This window comes from Montipora foliosa, chromosome 12, assembly GCF_036669935.1.
Source record: "Montipora foliosa isolate CH-2021 chromosome 12, ASM3666993v2, whole genome shotgun sequence".
Taxonomy (NCBI): domain Eukaryota; kingdom Metazoa; phylum Cnidaria; class Anthozoa; order Scleractinia; family Acroporidae; genus Montipora; species Montipora foliosa.
In genome coordinates, this window is record NC_090880.1 from 19582367 (window position 1) to 19607323 (window position 24957).

At 38.4% G+C, this 24957-nt stretch overlaps 3 protein-coding genes across 9 annotated transcripts in view; 2 read left to right on the plus strand and 1 right to left on the minus strand.

Moving 5' to 3' along the window:
- LOC137978741 (abscission/NoCut checkpoint regulator-like) overlaps window positions 1–11612 on the plus strand; it is a 15348-nt gene extending 3736 nt beyond the window's left edge. For 2 of the 7 annotated variants that reach the window (XM_068825783.1, XM_068825789.1), the window contains exons 3-11: window positions 799–895; window positions 981–1125; window positions 3767–3858; window positions 5596–5770; window positions 7683–7762; window positions 8808–8856; window positions 9734–9804; window positions 10371–10543; window positions 11237–11374. In XM_068825783.1, coding sequence (XP_068681884.1) covers window positions 799–895; window positions 981–1125; window positions 3767–3858; window positions 5596–5770; window positions 7683–7762; window positions 8808–8856; window positions 9734–9804; window positions 10371–10543; window positions 11237–11309 — 955 coding nt within the window. In that variant the 3' untranslated portion in view covers window positions 11310–11374. Of the gene's footprint in view, window positions 1–798; window positions 896–980; window positions 1126–3766; window positions 3859–5595; window positions 5771–7682; window positions 7763–8807; window positions 8857–9733; window positions 9805–10370; window positions 10544–11236 lie in introns of all 7 variants that reach the window. The other 5 variants (XM_068825787.1, XM_068825786.1, XM_068825785.1 and 2 more) reach the window with 4 other exon arrangements.
- Window positions 11613–13975: 2363 nt separating this feature from the next.
- Window positions 13976–14538, minus strand: LOC137978743 (large ribosomal subunit protein mL40-like). The gene has a single exon (XM_068825791.1). It carries the CDS (start codon window positions 14524–14526, stop codon window positions 13981–13983), a length of 546 nt encoding a protein of 181 aa, XP_068681892.1. The 5' UTR covers window positions 14527–14538; the 3' UTR covers window positions 13976–13980.
- Window positions 14539–17711: 3173 nt separating this feature from the next.
- On the plus strand, window positions 17712–19762 carry LOC137979476 (uncharacterized). Its single transcript, XM_068826729.1, has one exon. It carries the CDS (start codon window positions 18284–18286, stop codon window positions 19232–19234), a length of 951 nt encoding a protein of 316 aa, XP_068682830.1. The 5' UTR covers window positions 17712–18283; the 3' UTR covers window positions 19235–19762.
- The last annotated feature ends 5195 nt before the right edge of the window (window positions 19763–24957 follow it).

Sequence of the window (24957 nt, forward strand, 5' to 3'; positions counted from 1 at the left end):
AAATTACGCCACAATTACGCTATTGCGGCAGAAACGTGCGAATGATGATAATAGCATAAAAGCCAGCCATTATGTCCTTATTTGATTGGATAAACGAAATGATGAGTGACAAGCTATGACAAACCAAATTCTCTAAATTCTAAGTCTTTGCATCATGTTGAAAACAATTTCTTTTATCGAAAAACTGCCATTCCATCTATATTTGCTCTGTTCTAAACCGGTCAAACCAGGACACTGCAGCGTATTACCGTCTCATATTTTGCGCGTTCTCTTAACCAAATATGGTAAAATGGCATAAGAGTGGAATAATAAACAGCTGTATATTCACCTTAAGCTAAAAATAATGCTAACCTTAAACCTTTATCTTATAATATTGTTGAAAATAGGTATCAAAGGCTTAGACTTAAAGGGGCACTTTTTGTTGGATTTAAAAAGTGGGCTGGCATCTAATTAGGTCTATTTCTAGACATAAGTGTGAAAATCAGACTTTATACAACAAGCAACTCCTTTTCTGGCACAAGAAAAGCAAGTGCAAAAGAAGAGGCCAAACACTGGCTACAATGTGAAAGGCAGTGTGTGTACGTTGTACGTCTAGACTGCTCGCAGTCCCTTCTCGGGTTACGCAAGTAAGCTGAAGGGAGAATGGGGAGAGAGCACTTTTGACTGACGTAGAAGGGACTGCAGTCTATTGTATGTCACACTCAGCGCAGGCATAGTAAAGAAGGGGTTACTGCTTCTTGATGCACATCTATTTATATGTATGTGAACGTAACTTTAATAAACAAATTTAACTTTCAGAAAACAAGAAAAACAATCCCAAAATGCTGACATAGACAACATGAATGACTTAAATAGGGATGCTGCTTCCCTCAGATCTGAATTCAATAATCCGCAGGTGACTGACACAATATTAGTTGATACTCCGAGGTAACGCAATGAAGGTACAAGAAATTCAATCTTTTTTTTTCTGGAATCTCAAGCAGAGATACATTCCTCAAAGTGGATCAGTTAGAGCAAATATACCCTCCTCTGTATCAGAAGATGAAAGTGTATCTACTGATCCTGATGATGCAATAAGAAGGAGGCTTGCAGAGCTGAGGTCAGATGATGCTTGTTCTTCGATAGGTGTGTCATAAACTTCTATTTTTCATAATTCAAAGTTCTTTATAAAATATAGTTAACAATTTCACCCTTTGATCAGTAAAATCATATGGCATTAAACAGAGTAAAATATATGTGTTAAGTGTTCTTAGGAGGGAAAAGGTTGAAGAAGTTATGGTTTTTGACTGGAACGAGATGTTTTTAAAGGGGACAATTTTTGAATGGCCATGGGTTATATTGAAAGTGATTTCTGATCTATGTTAGGCAGTATTCTAAAAGCCCAATGTTTGTAGCCTCAATAATAATAATTGATGTACATGTACATTGTAATGTGAATCTGTTACTTAAGAGATCAAATTCCTTTCTAGCCATCAAGAGTAACAGTACCAGTACTGTATCTCTGAGCTGTTAAAGGGGCTAGGTCATGCAATTTTAGGCAATTTCAGCACTGATCGAATGGTCATAGAAATAACTAAAATATTAAAATAACTGTTCAAAACTATAGAAGAACTCTAACAAAACACAGGGAAGCCAAGAAGGGACATGGATGAACAAAACTGGAGAGGATTGAAATGGATTGAATTTGGGTAAATTTGAAAAACGTCGGCCCACCTTTTTTCAAATTTATATCAGTGTATATCACAATGTCATTTACAAAGCTGGAAAATCATTCTCAGTTGTTATGTGGCCGTGGTTTTGCAAATGAAAGACTCTTGCTCTGCCAATTTGACGTTTAGAGCTCGTAATTAACAAAATTAAACAAAATTACCTAAAATAGCGTGACCTAGCCCCTTTAAGAAGGTTACAAGGACCAAAATATTTTCTCCAAAGATACTTGTGAAAATCTCCAGAAGAATTTTCCAAATCCTTACAAAGATGAAACTATGTGAAGCTGATTTCCCTGCTAGCAGAGATCTCTTTTCTTTTTGCATTCGCTGGGCTGACGAGAATGGGAAAAGCGACCTCTGCCATTGGTCAAAACTCACTGTGATGAGCATGCACTGCGGTTACTAAGCGACCTAATCCCCACGCGATACTTCATGTTATTACTGTAAAGGAATTCGTTGGACACAGTAGGCTCAAGTCACAGCCGGCAAACATATCAAGGGGCATGCAGTTTGAAGAGTGGTTGGATCAAAGTGAATTTTGACCCATGGCAGAGGTCCCTTTTCCTGTACTCATCAGCCCAGCAAACGCAAAAGAAAACTAAGAGACCTAATAATTTATTGTTAGGCCAGAAGAAGCTGATATAAAGTAAAGGTATTTCTAAATGAACCACCACAAGAGAGATTTGCAATCTGATGCTCCAAGTGTTAGCTCTTTGTCAGAGAAAACTCTTGAAATGCCAGTTCACAAATATTCTTTGCGGTGGTTAATTATTCACCTTTATCAAGTCATTTGATGAAACCCAATTTTCTTGTTTCCCTCCCTACAAACACAGTACCACAGTTTCTTTAGAACCTAACCTAGATCATTGACCCATTGGCTCCTCAGGTCCTCCTAGGATGCTCCAGTTGACAAGTAAAATCGTCTGGCATTAGACAGAGTAAAATCTGTCAAGTCTCACTCCCAGGTGTCAATGGGTTAATTGAGGTGACATACTGTATCAGTAGTTTTTTACTGGTTAACCCATTGATTCCTCAGCAGGGCCTCCTAGGATGCCCACAGTTGACAGTTAAAATTGTCTGGTGTTGGACAGAGTACACTCTGTCAAGAACCTCTCACTGCCAGGTGCCAGTGAGTTAAGGGTCCTTGAGCAAATAGGTTGAAAGATGTTCATCTTAAAGTGCCCCTAACCCTTCAAGTTGTTTTTTTGGGACTAGATTTTCATATCTTTAAAGAAGTAATTTTCTGGCCTTCTGATAGGGTGCGATGAAAAAATGCGAATTGAACTTCGACTATTCGCGAAATTGAAGGTAACGAAGGTTTTTTAGCTGTTTTCCAAGGTAAATCATCTTTAAAATGGTGTATTTATGCAGAAACTCCAAAGAAACTTGTTGATTTAGGTATGTTTTATTTTATGAATTTTGTGCGTTCTTTTGTGAATTATGTGATTTTTCGTGAATTGTGCGATCGGATGCGATTTGAGGTCGATTGTGCGAAATCGCACCATCGCGTAATATCAGAAGGCCTGATTTTTTGACATTTTTTTAAAAATATTGAATCCTGACTTTTTTTACGAGCACTAAAAGTGAAGGAAGTCGGGACTACTTTTTCACCTATCGTTCGCATTAGTGCCCCACTCGGCCAAATGTGTCTATTTATTGAGCGTGACGTAAGAAAAGGACATCGTGCAAGCTTGAGTTGCTGGAATGTCCTTTTCTTACGTCACAGCTAAAAAAGTGTCAAATATCTGACGGTTCTCATTGGCTCGTTCCTAATGAGCCCATGAGACAATAATTTGTCCAGCGGGGCTTATAGCGCGCAAAAATTAAAAATTTCAGTAACTTCAAGCGCTCGTAAGAAAATCAGAATTCAATGTTTTTTTAAAAAATTTGCGAAAATGAGTTGTTGAAAGATATAAAAATCTACCAAAAACAAGGGTTAGGGGCACTTTAAGTGGTCGTCATTAGGAGGTCTCTAAGGATCTTCCATCGAGGATTTGTCATTCCTGCTTTCCTCAGATGATGGCATGAGTTTTCACAGTTTGTCAAATTTTTTTTAGATACTCCGTCAGCAAAACCAACTGATGAAGAATTGGGAAACAGGTTTGAAAACCTTACAGGAAGGAAGGCAACATCAATGCAAAATCCAGATGTAATTATCTGTTATTTAACTTAATTTCTTTCTCTTTTTTCACATTTTCAAACCAGTTCATATAACTTAAATTTATTTGCTTCAGTTTTGGAACAATTCAATACCACAATAATCAAGTTGGTTCAAAACTATTGAAAAAAAAAATGTTGAAAACACAACATTCTGACATATTTACTGTGTACATATCAGAAGGTTGACAGCTTGCTTCAATTAAGAATTGCTAGACTAAGTTTTTCACTGATGGTGATAATGTTTTACGTCTGCCATCCAATTCTTTATAATTTTATATGGTATTGTGGTTCAATCTTTTTTCTTGGTTTAAATTTTCAAACCAGTTTAATTTTGATTTTTCTAAATGTCTAATATTCATTATCATAATCTGAAACCTGGTGCCTGACCTGCTAAATGCCCTTACTCGCAGTCGGAGCCTGAATTGCTAAGGGCACGGCTCGACGAGGTTGGACCGAAGGAGCCGTGCTGCCCGCTAGGCTCTCGGCTCCTGAACAGGACCCATGAATGACCTCCGAGCACAGCACCACAGCCAGATGGAATAGGCTGGGAGTCGATTTTGCTGAGGGAGGAAACTGGAGTGCCCGGAGAAAAACCCTCGGAGTCAGGTTGAGATCGACTGAAACTCAGCCCACATACGATCTCAGGGCTGAGAGTTGAACCCGGGTCGCAGAGGTGGAGGGCTTACGATGGTTGATAACCATTAATTTTTTTCCAAGGTCCGAGACAATGCTACACGAGACAAAGATATTTTAAAGGACCAAGTACTTTAAAAAATGGTTCACATAGCATTGTCTTGGATTAGGAAAAAATTCCTCTGTCGCCCAGGGGTGAATCAAACTTGAAGTTTAAAAAAAAAATTGAACCAAATAAAAATTAAACTGAACCATAAAGTTCATATTATAGTGTATAACAGCACACCACTTTGACGGTCACAAGTAATTACTCATTGCCTAAAGTGGGATTTAAAGAATGTATCTTAGAAGAAAGTTTTAATAGCTCAGGCAGAAGCCTAGTAAAGTAAGAAGTTACAAAGTCAAGGGTAAAAAATGATTTTTACCAGGTATGGCAGAGTACAACTTAGCAAAAGTGAAAAGAAGAATCAGAAATTTGGCTTAAGCCTTTTTCACTTGAACTGAGCCTCACTGAAGAGTAAAATAATAATTATTTTATTATTATTGTCTGGTGTCAGACAGAGTAAAAGGGAATTGGTTAAAGAAGGTCAATAGTATTGACACCTCAGAGAATCCCCAGCCGGACTGATCTCTAATAACCTGCGAGTAGATTTTCCAGTTTTTCATGGTATATACGAGTTGTGCAAGCCGCACGTCCTGCATGAGTCTTCTGACTGGCAGCTTCACTTAAATTACTTTTGCATTTATGAAAGGCTGGAGAGCCTGTTCACAGGCTATGAACTATTCAGCAAGGGGCAGTTTGAAGTTTATTTTGTGGGCATTTTATCAAGTGAATGTAAAAGTGCAAATTTTTTTAATAGCAGAGGAGCACGAATGACCTTATGAATTTTTTTTCTTCTTGTTTGGTGCTAGTATGTGTACAGTATTGTACAAAAAAAAAATGAAAGGTAATTTCATTGAATTGACAATGTGCCATGTTTTAAAGACTGCAAACTTTTGGGTGAATTTTCCATGATATGATTAAAGTTTGAAACGTGGGAAATTTTGCATGGCATTTCATTGAAGCAAGCGAAATTTCTCGCACTTTTTCCAGGTTAACGCTTTTCTAGTACCAAAGAAATCTGAGGTGGAGCAGGTGGATGATTTAATGAAACAGATGGAGGCAGAAAATAAACTTGATGAGAATAGTGCAACTACCGGTAGTGGAAATAGAATCACAGATAAAGAAATTGAGGAGAGACTCAACCGATTGAAAGACTTGGATCCCAGTAAGTGGATTGAATGCTTCCAACACTGATCTTTTGCTAGAAATAAACAGGGATTTCATTAACTTTGAGCAAGGGTTGGCACTGTACTCAAGCTGTAGCTCATTCATGTGATGGAGTCAAGACAAGCTACAATCTTGGACAAGACTCATTGGGAAAATGTGATACACTTCTATGAAGTTAACTTCTTCATACTTTCCCCCATCCCCTTAAATCCAATGTTGGTAAAACCAATAGAAAGTGCTTAATGCTTGCACAGTATTTTTCACCATATTATTAACATTGGTATGGGGAGTGGGGAGGGGAAGGCCAACAGACTTAATAATATTTGTGATTACGTGACTGTCTAATGATGTTCACAACGGGATTTTTTCCCAAGAGCCTTGTCCAGGATTGTAGGCAAGGATGAGTTGCTTTGTAGGCCACAAATTAACTATAAACTCAGACAGAAAAGTAACAAATTTAAAGTGAGATTACATGCTATCAGCCAGAGTACTGGTACGTGTACCTTCCATTAAAATAAATCCCTAGAATGATGGCTGGAGTTAAACTACTATAATAATTGAGCTGTAGTAATACAGCCTTGTCCCCGGGTGTTGGAGGTTGAGATTTTAAACCCATGACAGACTAACACTGTTACTTGCTGATCATTGTTAAACAAATCTGCAAATGATTATACTTTTTGGTCTTTAGGAGTAGGATGACATCACAGTCTCATATCACAAATATTGTAAACCAGCACACCCTCTCACGGTGCCCCTCTCCACCCAGGTGTATAAATGGGTACCGGCGAAGTTAATGCTGGGGATAACCCTGCAATGGACTTACATCCCATCCAGGGGGGAGTAGAAATACTCCTAGTCGCTTAATGCTACAGAAAGCAGAGATAAGCGCTGGCCTTCTAGGCTCGTAGCAGACTTTACCTTTTACCTTTTACCTTACACCCTTTGTAAACGGTTTGGCAGAGAGTCATGGTGTTGAGGGTAAAACCGGACGTAGCTGTTGTGGTGACTCTGCCCACAAGGCAAAGCTAATTGAAACAAAGCCCTGTGAACTGCTCTTTCCACAACCTGTTTAATTTATTAATTGATATTAATAATAAATTAGACCTACCTGGCATCATTGGAAATATATGTACAAAACACAGGTAACAAGTCACAGGTCATTGTTTTACCAATACAGAAAGTATCCTAAACATTCATAAAAGCTAAGATCTACCTGGAATCATTGGAAATATACATTTGTATGTACAAAACACAGGTAACAGGTCACGGGTCATTGTTTTACCAATAATCAATACAGAAAGTATCCTAAACATTCATAAAAGCTAAGCTTAGGCGTAAAAACTTTTTTTAGGCCTATTAAAGGTTAGCTTTTATGAATGTTTAGGATATTTTCTGTATTGGTAAAACAATGACCTGTGACCTGTGTTTTGTACCTGCCATCTACACAGTTGTTGGTTATACTTAGAACTGTCCATGTGTTTTGGAAATTGACTGAGGTGTCTCTAAGCTTCAGACAGTTGTAAGACGCGGAAGAACATCACAGAACTTGAGAGAATCATATAAGAATGATGATGATGATGTTGATGAAAGGCATAAAGATCTGTCCACTCCTGGCCACTCCTGGATGTCATTATAAACGCATTGCTAAATTCCTTCAGTTTATTTTGAAGACCTCCAATGTTGGTCAAGCAAGATTAGAACTCAAGACCTCCTGCAGGGAAAGCTTACTCAAAGCTCATTGAGCAAACTGGTCTGCTGTTCATTAATCAAGCTGTGCATATTCATAAACACTGTTCAAGCTTAGAATATTTTTTCATAGTCACAGAACTTTTTAAAGTAAAAAAATGGTTGATGTAGAATTTTTATTATTTAATGGTTTATTCTTGTTGACATTTTAATTATTTGAAAAGGTTTAACGAATCAGCCAAAGCCAAGTGAGTTTGACAGTGATGAAGATGATGAAGCAGCGAGTAAACGATACCTACAACAGGTAGAAATGGACAGTAGATATACTGTAGTAACAATGAAAAATCAACTCTTTTACATTCTATTTCTTTGAAGTGGGAAATAATTTATTATGGGATGCTCAGGGAACAATCATGGACATGTTGATTTAATTGAGAGTTTGGTTTTATAATTTGGAAACCAGTTTGATATTGTTTCGAATCTGAGAGGAAAAAAAATATTAAAAATGATGTTGCTGGAAAAAATTTTAGACCAAACCCAAATTTGTCTCCACAACATGTACTAGGTACATGTATTTGCCCTGCAGGTATCCCATAAAATATACTGCATCTATCAAAACCACTCAAATCCAAGATGGTGATCATATCCTTAAAAGGGTCTATACATTCACATAAATGATGAATTTGTCATTTTTATTTTTAAAATATTTTGTCACCTTATTGTTCTCAAGAAAAAATGTTGCCATGATCTTGTTGCCAGCTGAGTTTTATAGGTTTTAAATTTTTCAGTTGCACTATCGGTGATAAACTGCAGGTGATCCATTGGAAAAACCAATTACTTATCTCCACTAAATGTGACTTGTGAAATGAATGTGTTGTATGGCATTTTAATGACCAACATTTATAGTCTTTGGTTTCAGTTCATCTGTAACTAACATTTGTTATGCCTGTTATTTGTTATGTGCTGTTCATGCTTTATGCTTGAAGTCAGAATAATAAATTATTGTAATGTTTTGAAAAAGGATGGGGTAAACTCTGCTGTCATGGTTCAAGTCCTGAATTGATCATAGGGTATTCCCTGCATCTCCACCTCAAATAACAATCCCACAGCTGTCATTGTCAGTAACTGACTAATTAGACCCCTCCCTCCTCCCCCCACACCCCCTCCCCCTCCTCCCTCCTCCCCCCCTCCCTTCCCCCTCCCATCCCATTGCAATTTTTAAATCTGTTACATTCGTCTTATTTAGTCTATGTGCAAAAGCCTTTCAAGGGAAATGGTCCTTGAACTCATTAAGTGGAGTAGGTATTGAAAATTTGTCACAGAGAAGAGAACCTATTTTTCTTTTAAAGATCCTTGGCGAAGTCGCTCTGGAATTAAAGACTGATGGCATTGACATAGGTGTGTATTTAATCAGTGCTGACCACAAGAACCTTTTTTGTATTTTCCTTTATTTTATTACCTCTTGGCCAGTCAAATAATCACAACTGCATGACTGACTGCAATGTGAATGAGAGGTCTTTTCAGGTACTTTCAATGACAAACCGTAGGTGATCCATCGGAAAAACCTACGTATCTCCACCAATGTGACCTGTGAAATGAATTTGTTGTGTGGCACTTTCATAAGAATATTATTTAGACAAGTCTAACACATCTAAATTATAGAGTTGTCATTGCGGGATAATTACTGGGATATACATGTGACGCCATATATTGTGTATCTGTGGACTGTCACCCCTTCGAGTCTTTCAAAAATTATTATTATTAATTGAAAATCATGTGATGAAATGTCACAAGTCGTAACCAAAACTTCTGAAAAACAGGATAATAAACGCACAGAAAAAATACTTTTTTGGTCTGTGGTCCGTTTTCATCCTATTCTCAAGACATGCCTTTTTGCAAACAAAATAATTAATATGGCAACACATCTTTGCAGATGTACCATTATTATATACACCTTATTCCAAAATGGCCGCCATTTAGATATTCTTTTGTTTTTATTTAAAATAGACCTTGATGCTTCGTTCAAGGCAAAATATTCTTTTCAATTTTCAGCTCAATAACGAGGCATCAAGGGCTAGTTTGAATAAAAACAAAAGAATATTTTAAAAATGACGGCCATTTTGGAATAAGGTCTATAAGGCACCACTAACCACTGGAAATTTGACCAGGATTAGATGAAACAAGAACGCAATTTTGAAAAGCTAGTTGTTGCAAAACAATGTTAGGGATGCAGCCGAATAATTTGAATGATTTCTGATTGTTACTTTGAAATAAGGAGAAAGTCGAAAAAGGATGGACGGCAGTAAGACCAAGCCTAGCAAATCTCCAACTCCAGGAAGGTCAAAGGTAGGCATAAAATTTACCAACTCTTTATCATCAGTTGAGAGTTCTTTGCAATAACACTACTGACATTGGTTATTTGCAACTGGTTAATTTTAAGACAATCATCTAAAAACTAGCACAAGTCTTGCCAAAATTAAATGAAAGTCTTTACTTCCTTGCAGTTTCTTTTTTTGTTTATAAGTATATTATTTTCAGCTAAGTTACATGTATGTCATGCTGATGATAACTTATATTATACATGTAATAATTATTATAAACTTTGCTTTCAAGAAATTTGAAATCTTTACGGGTAATTGGCCTTGGTATATCTGTTGGTAAAATATACCTAAATAGCAATGGTAGGTTATTGTAACCTTTTTTCGTTTTTGCTGAAATCATTCTTCAGTTATTATGCATACTCATAGAGGCTGTGAGAACAATCTTCAGTTTTTTTTTATATTTGAAGTTTCAAGGTGGAATTATTCAGCCTAGCAAATGTTGCATGCTTGTTTGTCATGTTGTTGTTGCATGGATTAACTGATTTGGCTTTGTTTATTAAATCCATTTTATGAACTTTTTCCTTTTGCCAGCCAACAGTGAATAAGTCTGCTGATACTTCAGACAAGCTCAGCAGCATATGTAGCAAAGACTACGAGGCAGATAGTGATGATGACGAATTACCATGGTGTTGTATTTGTAATGGAAATGCTGTATTAAGATGTCATGGTTGTGATGATGACTTATATTGTCGGAGATGTTACAGGTAAAAGGTGTATTTTGCTGAAGTCCTGCGCAATGTGTCTGCCTTGGCATGCATTTTGCTTTTGTATCACCAAAAAATGTTATGATTCTGCCTCTCCTTCACCTGAGAACATGTTAAAAGTCTAGATTTTGTAAGAAATGCATTAGTTTGGACATTGGTCGATAAGTTAGTCTAAACAGGCTTTATAATGCCAATCCTACATGTAAGTAGTGGATGTTTAAAAACACCCAGGTACATGTACTTTTGCTGTTTGACCTCCAAAATGCAATGTCTTCTTGTCCCTGCTGGAGTTCCTGTGGTTATGAAAGGCATTTTCAAATTTGTTTACTATATTTACAGTATTTAATTGTTCAAAGCACATAAATATTAATCTACTGGTTTTAAAACGAACTGCTTTTATCCATTCTGTAGTGTTCAAATTTTGTAACCAAGCTATAACAATAAATTGATTCAAATTTATGAAGCTGTTTCATTCTTTACATGAGTATTTCAGGTCTCTTTTTCGATAATCTCTCTCATTTGGTCACTGAGACAGACCTACTATTAACCCAAATAACCCAGCTTATTACCATGCTTTGGAAGCTTTGTTGTTTTTGCTACACTACAAAGTGACGGCTTTCAACCACGCTAAATGGCCCTAGCTAGTCATCATTAATAATTATTTGAAGTCTCTCTATTTTTTTTTAATTTCAGGGAAGGTCACAATAGGGAAGGTTATGAAGATCACGACATATCAGAATACAGGCCACCAAGGAAGAAACATTAGTTTCTCTAAGATGTCAAGAAAACTTACTAGGATTACTTTGACATCAATAAAAACCATAATATGTGCCTTACTCCTATTAAGGTGCACTCAACATCAAAGGTTTTTCATTACTAAATTATTATTTTTACCTCTTTCAAATGCCTCTTTTCCTTCAGATTTCAGCTGAATTTAGCTGGTAGTGGATATTTATTGAGCTGATCATTTTACCTAATCACATGGTGACCTGAAATACTTTCGGGCTAATGTAAAAAAACTACTTGAAATGCATGGAATTTTGCACTCATTCAACCCCCCCCCCCCCCCCCCCTGCCCCACACACACAAATTAAATATCCTGCCTATGCCCTTGCACTTTGGTGAATAGTTACGGTATTCATTATTGTGAAGAACATGTGAGGTTGGAAGCACTTTACTCGTACTGTAATAAAATTAACAAGGTTGCTCTTGAGCATGGTCTTTTTGTCAGAAGTAATTTGAGAAAGAACTCTACAAAGTTGAAAGAGCAAGAAGAAATAAGCAATGTTCCAACAATTATTTGGATGAGAAATTGACAAGACTGTTAACCAGAGATTGTAACTTAAAACAATTTTGTTTAACCCTTTGACGTCCAAACCGGCCAGACTTAGTATTTTACTCTGTCTAATGCCAGACGATTTTACTCGTCAATGGGGAAACCCTGGAGTCAATGGGTTAAAATAGTCATTTTGAAATGCTTCTTACATTCAGTTTTCAAAAAATAAAAATACATGCAACAAAACCTGTGATGGTTTTTAAATTAAGTCTACAGATCATCAGTCTATGTAGTCTAAAACGAAAATGCAAATCAATGTCTCAGTCTGCCTGTAGTTGACCATTTTTTTATGGACAAGTCAGATTACAGCACAGCAATGATTTCCAGTGAATTTTTATTGATCGTTACATCACAGTGACTATGTTGGTGTACCTAAATAATCCTTGGGAACTTAATTCCATCATAGTAATTCCTCTTTGCATAGAGTGTTTTCATAAAATGTCACGGAAGCCATGTTTGATTTCCTAAACAATGGAAATGTGGCCATGACGGTTTTCCTACAAAATCCAGAAATTGAGCTCTATTATCATGCGAATGTTTTCTTGTGTTTCTGTGGAAAAACAAGGTTACTGTTCATGTGAGTGAAAACACTAGAATAAACCACACAGAGACTGAATAGCACTTCCTGTGCATTCTGATTGGCTAGCTCTGAAAGCAAGTACTATTCATCTCTGAGAAAACAGAGCTTGCAAAAAACAAAATGTCTTCCTGTTTCACTTTGGTTACTGGGGAGCAAATTTTATTGATAATCTAGGCGGCTTTTGCAAAAAAAAGACAAAGTTGCCAAGGGGGTGTGAAGTGGGCCATGGCCCTGTGTTAAAGGGCCACCGACAACCACAAGTCTTTGCGGGCGTGCAAGCTATCGGCACCATTTTCTGTAATACAGAAACTAGTATTTCTTGAAAAGTCAAATTCCATCGCCTCACATCGTCGTGTTTTGGATGCCCAGTAGCTTCAAACTTTGTTAATATTTTCCTTAATATTTAAATATTGTATTTTTGGGGATATTTGGGTGCTGTGTTCGTGTTAAAAGCGAAATGAAAACTGTGAAGAAAGGTCGTCAGCCGAGGAAGGAAAAGCGCCATGTTATTTGGCTCACTACTTCAACCTTAAGATTATGGAACGAAAGGAGGAAGGCGTTTGGATTAAAAAACAAATCGAACAGCGAATTCGCAGAAGTTCTTCTTCACGGGATGTTTCTGAAGCGAAGCGGCCGGTGCGATTGCCCGGATAATAACAACAACAAAGGCACGCAAAGGACACTCGTTGTCCGTGGCCCTTTAAGCAAACCCCAAACCACAGCATTAGGTCTTGAATCAAAACTTTCTAATTTGCATTCATTATTCTTCAAACCAGCGTTATGGTAGTACTAAAGACCATGTCTCGTTGTTAAACTTGATTTCAGTGTGAACCTAAACCCATTCACCCCTAACCGACCCCCATTGGTGGTTGCATGTGACGTCATGGTGGCCATGTTGGATGGCAACATAACCTGCCTCAGCTGGGAGCAAAACTTTACCATAATGAAAATTCACAAAGAAATTGTCTTGCCAACCAACATGGCTCCCTTGTCGTGTGGGTGAAAGCCAAGAATTGACTGCTGTTAGACACAACAGATCTCCTGGCATTAGACAGTAAAATCTATAAATGAAGTCTTAGTCTCAGGAGGGCACCAAGAAGGTTACAAGAACATCACTTTGCTAGTTCTGCACAAGGAAGTCTGGCTCTTCCGTGCTATCGCTTAAATTTGACTTACCAGTGTTTGCCAACAAATATAAAAAAGTACTGCACCTCTTGCAGTTCGCAAGAGGCCCTTACTCTCGGTACTTGTTGACTTTTGTCAGCATGGTGAAAGTACATGCAAAGACTTAGATTGATGAAGCCAACAAAATTCTAACCCTTTGGATAAGTTTCTCAAACGTTCCAAAATTCCCATCTATCGGATTTTTGTTTTCAGATGGAGCTCACCAAAGCTTATTTTACAATTTCTTCTATCCTTTCATTTGTGGTGGGTACAAATGAAAAATGGGATCATGAAAGATTTCATGAAAGATTCCATGAAAGGTTACTTCAACGTCTTCCAAGAACAGAATTCATTTCTTCAGTTTCTCGCTTTAACTCTCCCTTTCAATTTAGTTTCTTCCATATCAGGAGCCATGTAGTCAGCTTTAGGTGGCGTTTCTGTCGGTCCCTTAAATTCAACGGGAAAGAAATCATGGTCAACTTTTATCGCTTCGTGATAAAGAAACAACGAAGTCTTTTTCAACTCCTTCAAGGCTTCTTCGCGGCACCGCTCCAGCTCTTGAACACGCTGCAACTCTTCCTTGTGTTGCTTCATCTTGAACCTCGACCATTCTTTTAAAAGCAAAGTTCTTCGCTCCTGTTCTTCGGGCGATATCTCAATCGGTTTTCGCAATCTCGGAGCTTTTAAATGCGCCGGGTCCAGCAGAGATTCGGGATCGATCGGAGGTACGACTTCGGTTGGTTTGCGAATAATTAGCTGTTTTTTCTTTTTCTTGTCCACAAGTGGACCCTTCTTTCTCTTAAGGCTAGGGTTATGTCTAGCGGGAAGTGACTGACGAACAGCAAGGCCGCTAGAACGAACAAAAAAAGAAAACAACCTCTTGGACGTATGGAGAGTCGCCATTTTGCTCCTTAAGGCTCCCGTTGCATTAAGGGATGCATTGAATTTTGGGGTGGGGTGGGTGGAATGGAAGAGCTAGCGGAAGTTGCGTTGTTGCTACAGATAGCGCAGTGGTTACAACACGCAACGTTAATTCTCGGTTAAGCCGGCTGTTGGGCGTTCATCACTAAAGGAAGCCAACACCCAAAAAGCTATTGTATGTTTATCCGTCCAACTCTGTTATGAAAAACTCGGCTCTGCCGGTTTACAGACAGAATCATCTCAACTTGATTCCCCTTACTAAAACAGTTTAAAAGTTAATTGAAGCAAACGCCAAATAAGCTCAAATGGCTTTTAGGCGTAATCTAATAAGGAAGCCAAGACTTCAACGCTCGAGCTCACATCGCGAAATGAACGCGGACCAAAACAGTCCTCACCTTTAATACCCGGGGTACCATTGGTTATTTTTTGCTTGGTTTTGTAGATACGGCGGCCATTTTGATTTATATTGTTTAGAAAGACATTATGGGATGCTCAGGAGGGCAAATTAATACATGTATGTATTTGCCCCCTGGGCATCCCATAACAGAAGAAATCAAAATGGCGCGGCGACGATCAAAAAAGTGATGATCAATTGAAACGAAAATCCTGATTTTTGCGCGCAGGTTTTTCTGGCTCTCTTCTGCCTCTAGCATCCATCCGGGGGTCTCCGAAGCCCCCACCAATGTAAAACCCGTAGGTTTTGAATTGATTTTGCCTATCATCCACATCAAAACGTGAACTTCTGATGAAAACACCGACGAAATCACCATGAAAAGTGGCTTTGTAATTAGGTGGAAAAGCAAGTTTTTAAAAACGATGGAGTAAATACCCAAAAAACTTTTTTTAAATCGCCTCGAGAGATAAAAACTATACGAACTGTGACGACAATAATAATAATAATAATAATAATAATAATAATAATAATAATAATAATAATAATAATAATAATAATAATAATAATGTAGGCAGGAGAGGAAAGTACAACGAAGAACGCTTCTTGGTTTCCTTAGACAACTGGTTGTTGCCCGGAACCAATGAAAACCAGATTCTATCTGGGGTTATTAGCAATAATAATAATAATAATAATAATAATAATAATAATAATGGTTGTAAGTATCATCCCATGTTTCTTGACATCTATGCGAATAAACTACGATGCTTTGCTTTGTGAAACCGACAATAGCATCCGGGGCAGAATTTGGGTGTACTGTACAGGATGACTCCGGGAAACGTAGTCATCAGGGAAAACTGTTGATGAAAGAAAAATGAAAACAAACAAAGCAACTCAGTCAAACTCGCGAATACGTAATGACTCATCAATGCACATTCAAGAAACACAAAATGCCTAAGGAATCGACTCTTGGCTCTCAAAGCATTAACAAACTGAACTTTATCTCATTCGAATTTGCGTTACTTGTGAGCAAACCTGTCATAAACAGGTTTGTCAGTCATAATTTAAGGAATGCCAAGAACAATAAATGAGACAAAGAAAGAGACGGAAAAAAGGTAGAGAGGATCTGTAAATTTTAAAAACAGAAAGTACAGCTATGCCACGTCAGTGAACTCATCGCATCACCTCATGACATTGTATATTATCGCTTCAATTGTGCATTACAGTGTGATCTAGTTTTTACCTTCGGCCTAATGGGGACGTTTCGGCAAACAAACTTCCTTTCGACGAACTCGAGTGAAACTTTCACCGAAACTGGCATATATCAAAGGCTCTCTATCCTTACTTTTGTGTCTTGGATCAACCTCATATTTTAATCCAATATATCGAATTGCAATACGGTCCCGATTATAGGTTTCAATATTACACAAGTTACTCTGTAATTATCAGTTTTCGACACTTGATCTAATACTGGTCCTTGATACTGAAACACAGCACAAAAGCCCATTTAGTAGAAGCTAGTGAGAGTTCAAATTTCAAAGTACAAAATGGAAAAGAATAAATAAATAAAGCGAAGGTTAGTTATAGCTAATTGTCAGGCACGTCTTAGCTTCTTAATTCACGGGGAGTGAACTTTTATTATTGACCAAAGAAGCTGTGCCGTACCTAATGGAAAATTGGAAACATACATCCCTAGCCTTGTTTTATTTTTATTCATTTATTTACCCGATAGGTCAGTCGCTCAGTGATAAGCATTTTAGACCGCACTAAAAAAAAGAAAAAAAAATAATGAAAAAGCAGAAAAGTCAATGGAATTGGCACCAGTACCAAGCGAAAAGGAATAAGTGTCAATAAGTGCTTGAAATTTCGCCTTTAAATGCAGCCAGTGAGACAAACAATGCTGTCTCTGTTGGGAATTGACTCCATTGTGTACTTGTCCTTGCATAAAAGGAATGCTATTATTTTTATTGTTGATAAGAGAAAATTGCCGCTTACATCTATCATGGATCCGTCGATTTGTGCAGCTGAACCTTGATGACAAAAGATTTTAAAGGCCGTTCTGTTGGGATTATTAATTTTTACAGCAAAGAAATTAAAATCTTTTCCGAAATGAAACTGAGAAACCTTGTCTTTTTTGCTTATTCAATGATCGGAGGTCTCCATTTTGTAACTCTTCAGCTCCGTAACTGGCCCCGCCACATCATAGTCTGTTCCTTTTTGCTAAACGACAAATGAATACTTTTGTCCTGATCCTATGAGACGAAAACACTGTTCAAATTAATTATGCCCGGGGGGGGGGGGGGGGGAAATCCCCTATAAAAAGGGGAGGTATGCTCGTCGTCTCGTCCTGGGGTGTAAATTTCTGGTTTTGGTCTCACTTAGGGTGTTCTGGGCAAAACGCAATCATATATGGCCGTGAAGGTCTCCTTTAGTGTTGCGCGCAAAGAAATATAAAAGTGTACCTTTACACTTTAATATTTCTTCACGCAGGTGAAAGTATTAGATGATACTGTCTTTGCCATCATTAAAAAGCACTGTATTTTTTATATATTCGTGTTTTAATATGGTGTCTTTTAGGGGTCAAAAAAGCCTAGGCCGGGCCACGCCCAGATTGGTCTCCTTTAGGGGTTTAATTAAAATTTCTGACGAGCATCCCTCCCCTTTGCGGCAAGATTAACTTGTGGCCAAACATGAACTAAAAGCAGTTCTTCTTCCCCCGCCTAAATGCGCACGTTGGAAAAGAATTGACACAGAGCCAAAAAAAAGGCAAGTAGCAAGCAAGATTACATCATAGACATCATTCAATGGACTAATTTAAAGAGTCTTCGTTTTGTCATTCTCTCTTTAATACAGTCGACTGCTAAAATTAAACCTGTATCGAAATCAATGTCATTTTGACCTCTTCTGTTGTAATTGCAACGCAGGATTGCAACGTAAATTCAGAAAACAAATTGAACCTTTGTTTTTGATTTATTTTGCTGTACAAAAACAAACATTCTACCAACAGACGAAATCCCAATAAGTTGACCGTGCAGCGGTGGCTCTGCTCAAAGTCTTGAATTTTCAGAGGAATCTGTTCAATCATGCTCTAAGGTGATTACATCACTTCCGTCTTTCGGGACAAAAATTGCTCAGAAGGATGTGTGACTGTCAGTTGATTTCCACTTCTACTCTAGTTACGGTTTCGTTGAGCAAAGTTCAACGAATCAAACTTTGTACAGACAAAGCCAGATTTGTTTACAGCTTATCCATCTTTTTACAAGTGAGCTTTATTTCCTGGCGAGCACGAAGTCTAGAACAGCCCTGTTGCCCATCAGAGGTTATTCGCGCGCTGGAACGAAAGAAAACATGCCGAACGGTGATTCAGAGCTTCAAGTTCGAGTGCCACAGGAACAAAAACGTCGTCAGCAAAGTTATGAAAACGTAAACGAACAAGATGATGTCCCTCACGAATATGACAAACTCGTGGATGTTCGTGGCCGTAATCGAACGAAATGTTCCCCTGGCCCAAGCAAGCCGACAGAGGGCGATCGAAATAGAAGTGCCGCGAAGATATCGGAGGAAACCGATTACACGGACGGAAACCGTCCCCGGACACTGCCGAGGATTTTCAAGATTTTGAATTGCACTGGGTGTCTTCTGTCCATGGCTGCCATAATCTTGGTTATTTTGCTAATGGCTGGCGCAGTACCAGTTCGAAATTGTGGCGGTTGTCAAAACCTCGGGCTTTTGCCAGGGCAAGAACAAGAGGTCTCCACAAACTCTCCACTGACCCAGGACAATTTGCATGAAGTGGTTCGAGAACTCAAGATCAACTTGAGCCAGGTAAACACGGCACTGAAAAAGAGAGACGAAAAGATCGCCAGTCTGCAAGAACAGGGTTGGAAAAGAGCGGGCCAAATCGCCGAGTTACAGCGAAAGTTCACTTATCGAGTGTACGTCATAAACAACACCGTAATCAACGTTACTGACTCTGGCTCAATAATTGACTTGAATACGGGGAAAATGTGGCACGGAAATATGACATCCTGTCGTTACGAGAGGAAAGAGGGTGTTCCGTTCACTATAGGTGACATGGCAATGGGAAATGTAGTTGTAACTGAGAGAACGGGATACAGAATCGTTGGCGTTACTTGTTCAACTATTGGAGCTTCTGAATATAATTTGAAAAGTGAGATAAACCATGTTAACTTGAGACGTTATGAGTGTGAATGCCGAGGAAGATCAACCCTTTTTATTAAACCCAAGACTGTCAGAGTTGGAAAGTGCATCATGCATTACTGGGTGTGCACGGCGTAGTATAATTTAGACTCGTGATAATATTTCAAACCTAGAGTGCTCTGTTTACCAGCTGTCATCCAAGTACTCGATCGTCAGATAGCATAGCTGAACAAGAGTCAAACAGAAATTTTAATTAACGAATGGCAGCTATGTCGACAGTCATTTCGAGGGCTTGAAATTTTAAAGGTGAGCTCTTTGTCTTATTTATGCCGAATAGGTGTTTCGAGATTTGACAAGGCATCAAGAAATCATTGCAAAGGATTATCCGCTTTGGGGCTGGGATGTAGCTTGCTAATTCAACAATCTTCCTATCGCGATGACGGACGTCCGTGGTGTGATGCTGGTTTTAAATAGCAACGCAAGCATAAAAAGAAGAAGCCTTTGTTCTACCAAAAGGTGTGGCACCACTTGGCCTGCTAACGTTTCAAGCACCGGTGTTGCCTTAGAAGTGGCAAAAGTTTGAGGAATTGCGGATCGCATAATCATGTAGACTGCATGTAATGCATACACAAATTTGATAAATAAACCATAAATATAAAAAAATAGCATACCGATTTCGAAAAATCTTATAGGCTTTCAAAGTGCGCATCAGATAATTTTTGAAATAAATGTATTAAGTCTAACCCTAATCTCTCCCCCACCTCATAAGGTAACTGGTCGGTTCGTTGAGCATTTGTTTTCGCAGACTATTCATCTGTCCAGACAAATTGCATACATTGATTTGCCTATGAAGGCCAATATATTGATTGAATAGAGCTGGAGAACGCGCAAACTCAAGCGGGCCGTTTATTGTTCTAAATTGGCTAATCCTAGATCGCTTGTAAAAACAAATTTTGATACGAACTAACCTAAGCCAATTTTTCATTTGTTCTTTGGGTTAGGGTTAGAACGAAATGGAAAACATAAATTTGATTGGCTAAAAATTAACTTGTCCAGATAAGAACTAATATCTTTTGTCCATAACCGGCACTTCAAACAAGGAAATTGTCTCAAAAATTTTTGCGAAGAAAATTTAGGGAAAAAAGTCGTACGCAACACCCAATTTCCACCCCCCTCAAAGAGTATGATTGTGCAAATATAGTGCGATTTGACTGCGTGCCATTGAAGTAGAGGTAACTCGTTCCGCAAAGAATACACAGAACGCCGCCGCAACAGTTTTTGCGGTAAAGTATTATGCAGTTTACACTCCAACGAATTTTGGACGAACGAATCTTGCTTGCCGGATAAGTTCGTGTTAGACAGCTGGATCACCACTGACGCTTTTCATTGGCTAGTTTTTAGTAAAAATCGATCGAATTTTATTGTTAACTTAATTTAATTTTATTGTTTACCCTTTGTAACTTTAAACCTTACACTTGTGGTCCGCAATGATTCCAAACATTATTTATTTACACAGATCTCGGCTGCGTCAATCGGTTAAATTTTAGACTCTGTAGCAAGGTTAGGTTTCACACCATGACACCATAAAAGTTGTCTATTAGAGAATGATTATAAGATAATGACATTTTTTAAAAACTGAAAGAAAGCTTAATTTAATGAAGTAATTTATTTTATTTAAACATACAAAAATGAAATAGCAAAACGTATTTACGAATGTGCTAAAACGAGTTTTAGTGCGCGTTCTTTCTTTCTTGGTAAGACATAAAGCAACAATTTGTGTGCTCTTGGTCATAGACTGAAAAACAGTCGTATTTTTTTCGAACGCAAGCAACGCGAGAAATATTCAAACGAAAAGCAACGCGATAAAGATTCAAACGAAAGGTCTGGAGCGAGTGTAGAAACGGCGAGCGTGTGAGGCTCGCGCGCTTCACACGCGAGGGTCACGCTTACGGCGCTTCGCGCCTTCCGAAAATGGAAGAAAACGACTGTTTTGCAGTCTATCTTGGTCATATCTATTCTTGTTTTATCAATTTATCAATCAAGTTCGACTCCGGCCGGACCATCACCCAGGGTCTTAAAATAACTGAGGAAAATGTGCTGCCTTTGTAATAACATCCGCAAATGGTTAGACTTTCAAGTCTTCTCGGATAAGGACTATAAACCGTAGGCCCCGTCTCATAAATATCTTCCATGTTCATTAGTTCCCTGTGGGACGTTAAAGAACCCACACACTATTCGAGAAGAGTATGGGATGAAGTTCCCGGTGTTGTGGCTGTCCTTCGTGAGTGTATGGGTGGGTGAGTACATCAGCCGTATAGCTGCCAATACTTCAACCTGCTCGAACAAATAAATAACAAACAAACAAACAAACATTGAGGAGATTGAAGGACGGGACAGGATACGGGATGTGAACGATATACAGGCTTTTACCAAAAAAAAAGGAATATGCAAGAAATCTGCATAGTATTCTCGTGAATTTCGGTCCCTGCTCTCTAAGATCTGGACATCTAGAAGGGCTAACGCACTACGTCAGCTTTTGATTTCCCGACGGTAATCAATTTAGTTTTTTTCGACTCAATTGATGCCACTAGGTTTCCGTGGCTTAAAGATCAGCCGACGCGTTACCACAGCTTCCTCCGAAACGAATTACCAGTCATAGGGAGCTCATCAAATGAAGCCTCGATCTCCACTGATTCCTTGAGTCAACCCTTTCCTGAGTAAAAGTTATTTTAAGGAACAGGTTTTTCCCGCGGAAAGTATCATATTTCCCTTGACGCTAAGATGGCTTTGTTTTGATTGGCTTTACAACAGTGGGCGTGCTGCATCTCCCAAGGAAGGCGTTCTATAAATAAATCTACTAGGGACCCCATAGACCACTTTCGATATATAAAAATTCAGCTTGATAGTTAGGCTTAGAGGACACAAACAAAAGAAACCAGTCATCGGGAGTCATCAAGGGGCCACAGTAATTGACGCAAGCTGTTGTGGCGCTCTACCAGCTTGACTGGCAAAGTCTGTAAATCAAAATAGAACATAAATCTAAATCGAAATGATTAAAAATGTGTTCATTCAGTTTCCTTTGTTTTTTTTCCTCTAGGCCTCGCTGCCAAGCCGAATTTTAATATATCTAAAGTGGTCTAAAATTGGAGATAAAGGCTCCCTTTGACGAGATCCTGTTGTCATCTATTTGTGAGCTTGTGTGTTCGATTAAATGCGCTCGAACAACAGAGGCTTACAAACAAATTTTTAAAAAAAGAATGTTTAATAGAGAGAAACTTATGCCAGTAGGCTGTACCCCTTTGTTGTAATCCTGGTTAAGTCTTTACAGGAAACCGGTCGAAGTGAGCTTTTTGTATTGCCAGCAGTATAGCCCATGTGACTCGCCCACCGCCCTGACGTAGCATCTTACTTACTCCACGAGCTTACCACAGGATACCTTTGATTATTAATAATTTGAGTAATATCGGTTTATCAGTCACGCGCCCCTTGATAGGTTTTTTTCATTTTCCAATTCTAAATTTGGCTGGACGTCAATCGAATGTTTCCATGACAACACTGGCCTGTTCTCTTGGTGGCAGTCGAATTCGTCATGGAAACATTAGTGATTGACGTCCACCCAAGTTCATTTTCGAAAAATGACAAAAAAGTCGTTGAGGGGCGAACACCAAATATGGTGTAAAGTGCAACCTCGTTCCCAGGGCTTTTCGTTATTACGTCACGAAACACTGGGACGCACGTGACCAGACGGTATACGAAGACCTGCTGGAACCAAGCCGGATTTTGTTGGCAAGGTTCGAAGTTTCACGTTTTAAACTTTAGGTCTTTAACTTTTGTTACATCGTAGGCACCTGAGCACACTTTTAATTTTTATATATTTATATTATAGTTGATATTCTCACCATTACTGTTGCAAGATACTTTATTTTGATCAATGGTCGTAGGATATCCGTAAACTAGCCGTAAGGCTAAGTATATTTTCACTATAATTAAAATAACGTGTGTTATGTCCTGTGACTTTTCCCATTTCGTATGAACTTTTGTGTCTTGTTTCCGGTGTTTTTAATGTGTTTTAAAATATATTACATGACACTAATGCCGTGATAAGCAGGATAACGCATAAATCTATTTGTATTTTGTTACCCACGCATGCCTAAGTAAGGTGATCTGAGGTGACCATCAGACCACGCATTCCCGGCCACGCCCTGGAAGGTTGACAATTTTAACAAAATTGGCAGCAACACAAGAATATCTCGAATTTGCGTGCCAAGAGCTCGCAAGACCTGTTATCCCTTGATTACAACTGAGTCAATTAAAAGAAGAATGTAAAATGACTTAACTACATATACCTGTCCTTAAAAATGATTGTAACCAAATGCAATGATGTGAGAGTTGTTCAGTTTTAATTTAGATGGGTGGTTTTAAGAAATCATAAGAATTTACATCTGCAACCGAACTGCCGTCGGCAGCAACCCACTTCAGAACTGTTCACGAACAAACACTTGAGTCGACGCTCAGGAAAATAAATTCAATTTTTTCTTATTTGAAACAAAGGAAAACACAAATTATTTGCCTGAACCCACAGACTGTTATTTTGTTTTGTCACCGTTTGAAACTAGCCTTGTTTGGTTGTCTGTTTGTATTTTTATTTTCCAGTCTAAATTTCCCAAGTGGAGACAATTTAATCAGGGGCACCCAACGAGAATATAGCTCAAAACCACTTAAACATACAGTTGTTAAACGTATTTTGGTATTTAAACGGTAGATATAGGCATATTTTTATACCCTAAAAATTTTTCATCTGTTCGGATTTCCTAGCAGAAAGTCTAGTGATCCGAAAATTATAGGGATCAAGACATACCTTTCCGAAAATTTCAGGCCGAAAAAAGGCTCCCGAAAATTCTAGGTGACCTTTTTAGAGTAAAAGTCCTTTGAAAATGGGCAATTATACCATTTTTTAGATGTTCGAAAATCCTAGGACAGGCAGGCAAGCAAGAGGTTCCGAAAATTCTAGATCTCAAATCGTCTTCCGAACACATATTTTCCGAAATTGACGTTGGGTGCCACTGTTTCATTCTTGGGAGACAGATGGGTACACACAAAGACATTTCCTCCCTACTTGGGAAAACGTCCTTTCCTTTCGATTCGGGGAAAAAAGGTTGATGTAACTGCATTGACCTTCATTTGATCTATCCTTCGTAGTAGACGCTCGGTGACAGCATGGAGGCGAAATATAGAAACGAGAAATATGAATTTATGACTGCAAGCTGAAATCCACACCACAACGGCCCGATTCAAAGCGATCTGGTTTTCTATGTATGTCTAATACAACATTCTGCTAATGTTTATAATCATTTCTCTCGATTTTCTTCATTAAGATGCCTCAGACTACAAAAATATTGGTTGGTCTAGTATGATTCGATTTCACCTTGAGTTTGTGCACATTATACAACACTGACGTGAACATTGTGAAGATTGAAAATGGTTTTAAACCAGGAGTTGAATAGAGGTGGAGAACGCGCAAACTCAAGCGGGCCGTTTATTGTTCTAAATTGGCTAATCCTAGATCGCTTGTAAAAACAAATTTTGATACGAACTAACCTAAGCCAATTTTTCATTTGTTCTTTGGGTTAGGGTTAGAACGAAAAGGAAAAAATAAATTTGATTGGCTAAAAATTAACTTGTCCAGATAAGAACTAATATCTTTTGTCCATAACCGGCACTTCAGACAAGGAAATTGTCTCAAAAATTTTTGCTAAGAAAATTTGGGGAAAAAAGTCGTACGCAACACCCAATTTCCACTCCCCTCAAAGAGTATGATTGAGCAAATATAGTGCGATTTGACTGCGTGCCATTGAAGTAGA

Bases quoted from the DNA above. Each gene is read 5' to 3' on its own strand.
- LOC137978743 (XM_068825791.1), bottom strand. From the start codon at position 14,526: ATGGCGACTCTCCATACGTCCAAGAGGTTGTTTTCTTTTTTTGTTCGT.
- LOC137979476 (XM_068826729.1), top strand. From the start codon at position 18,284: ATGCCGAACGGTGATTCAGAGCTTCAAGTTCGAGTGCCACAGGAACAA.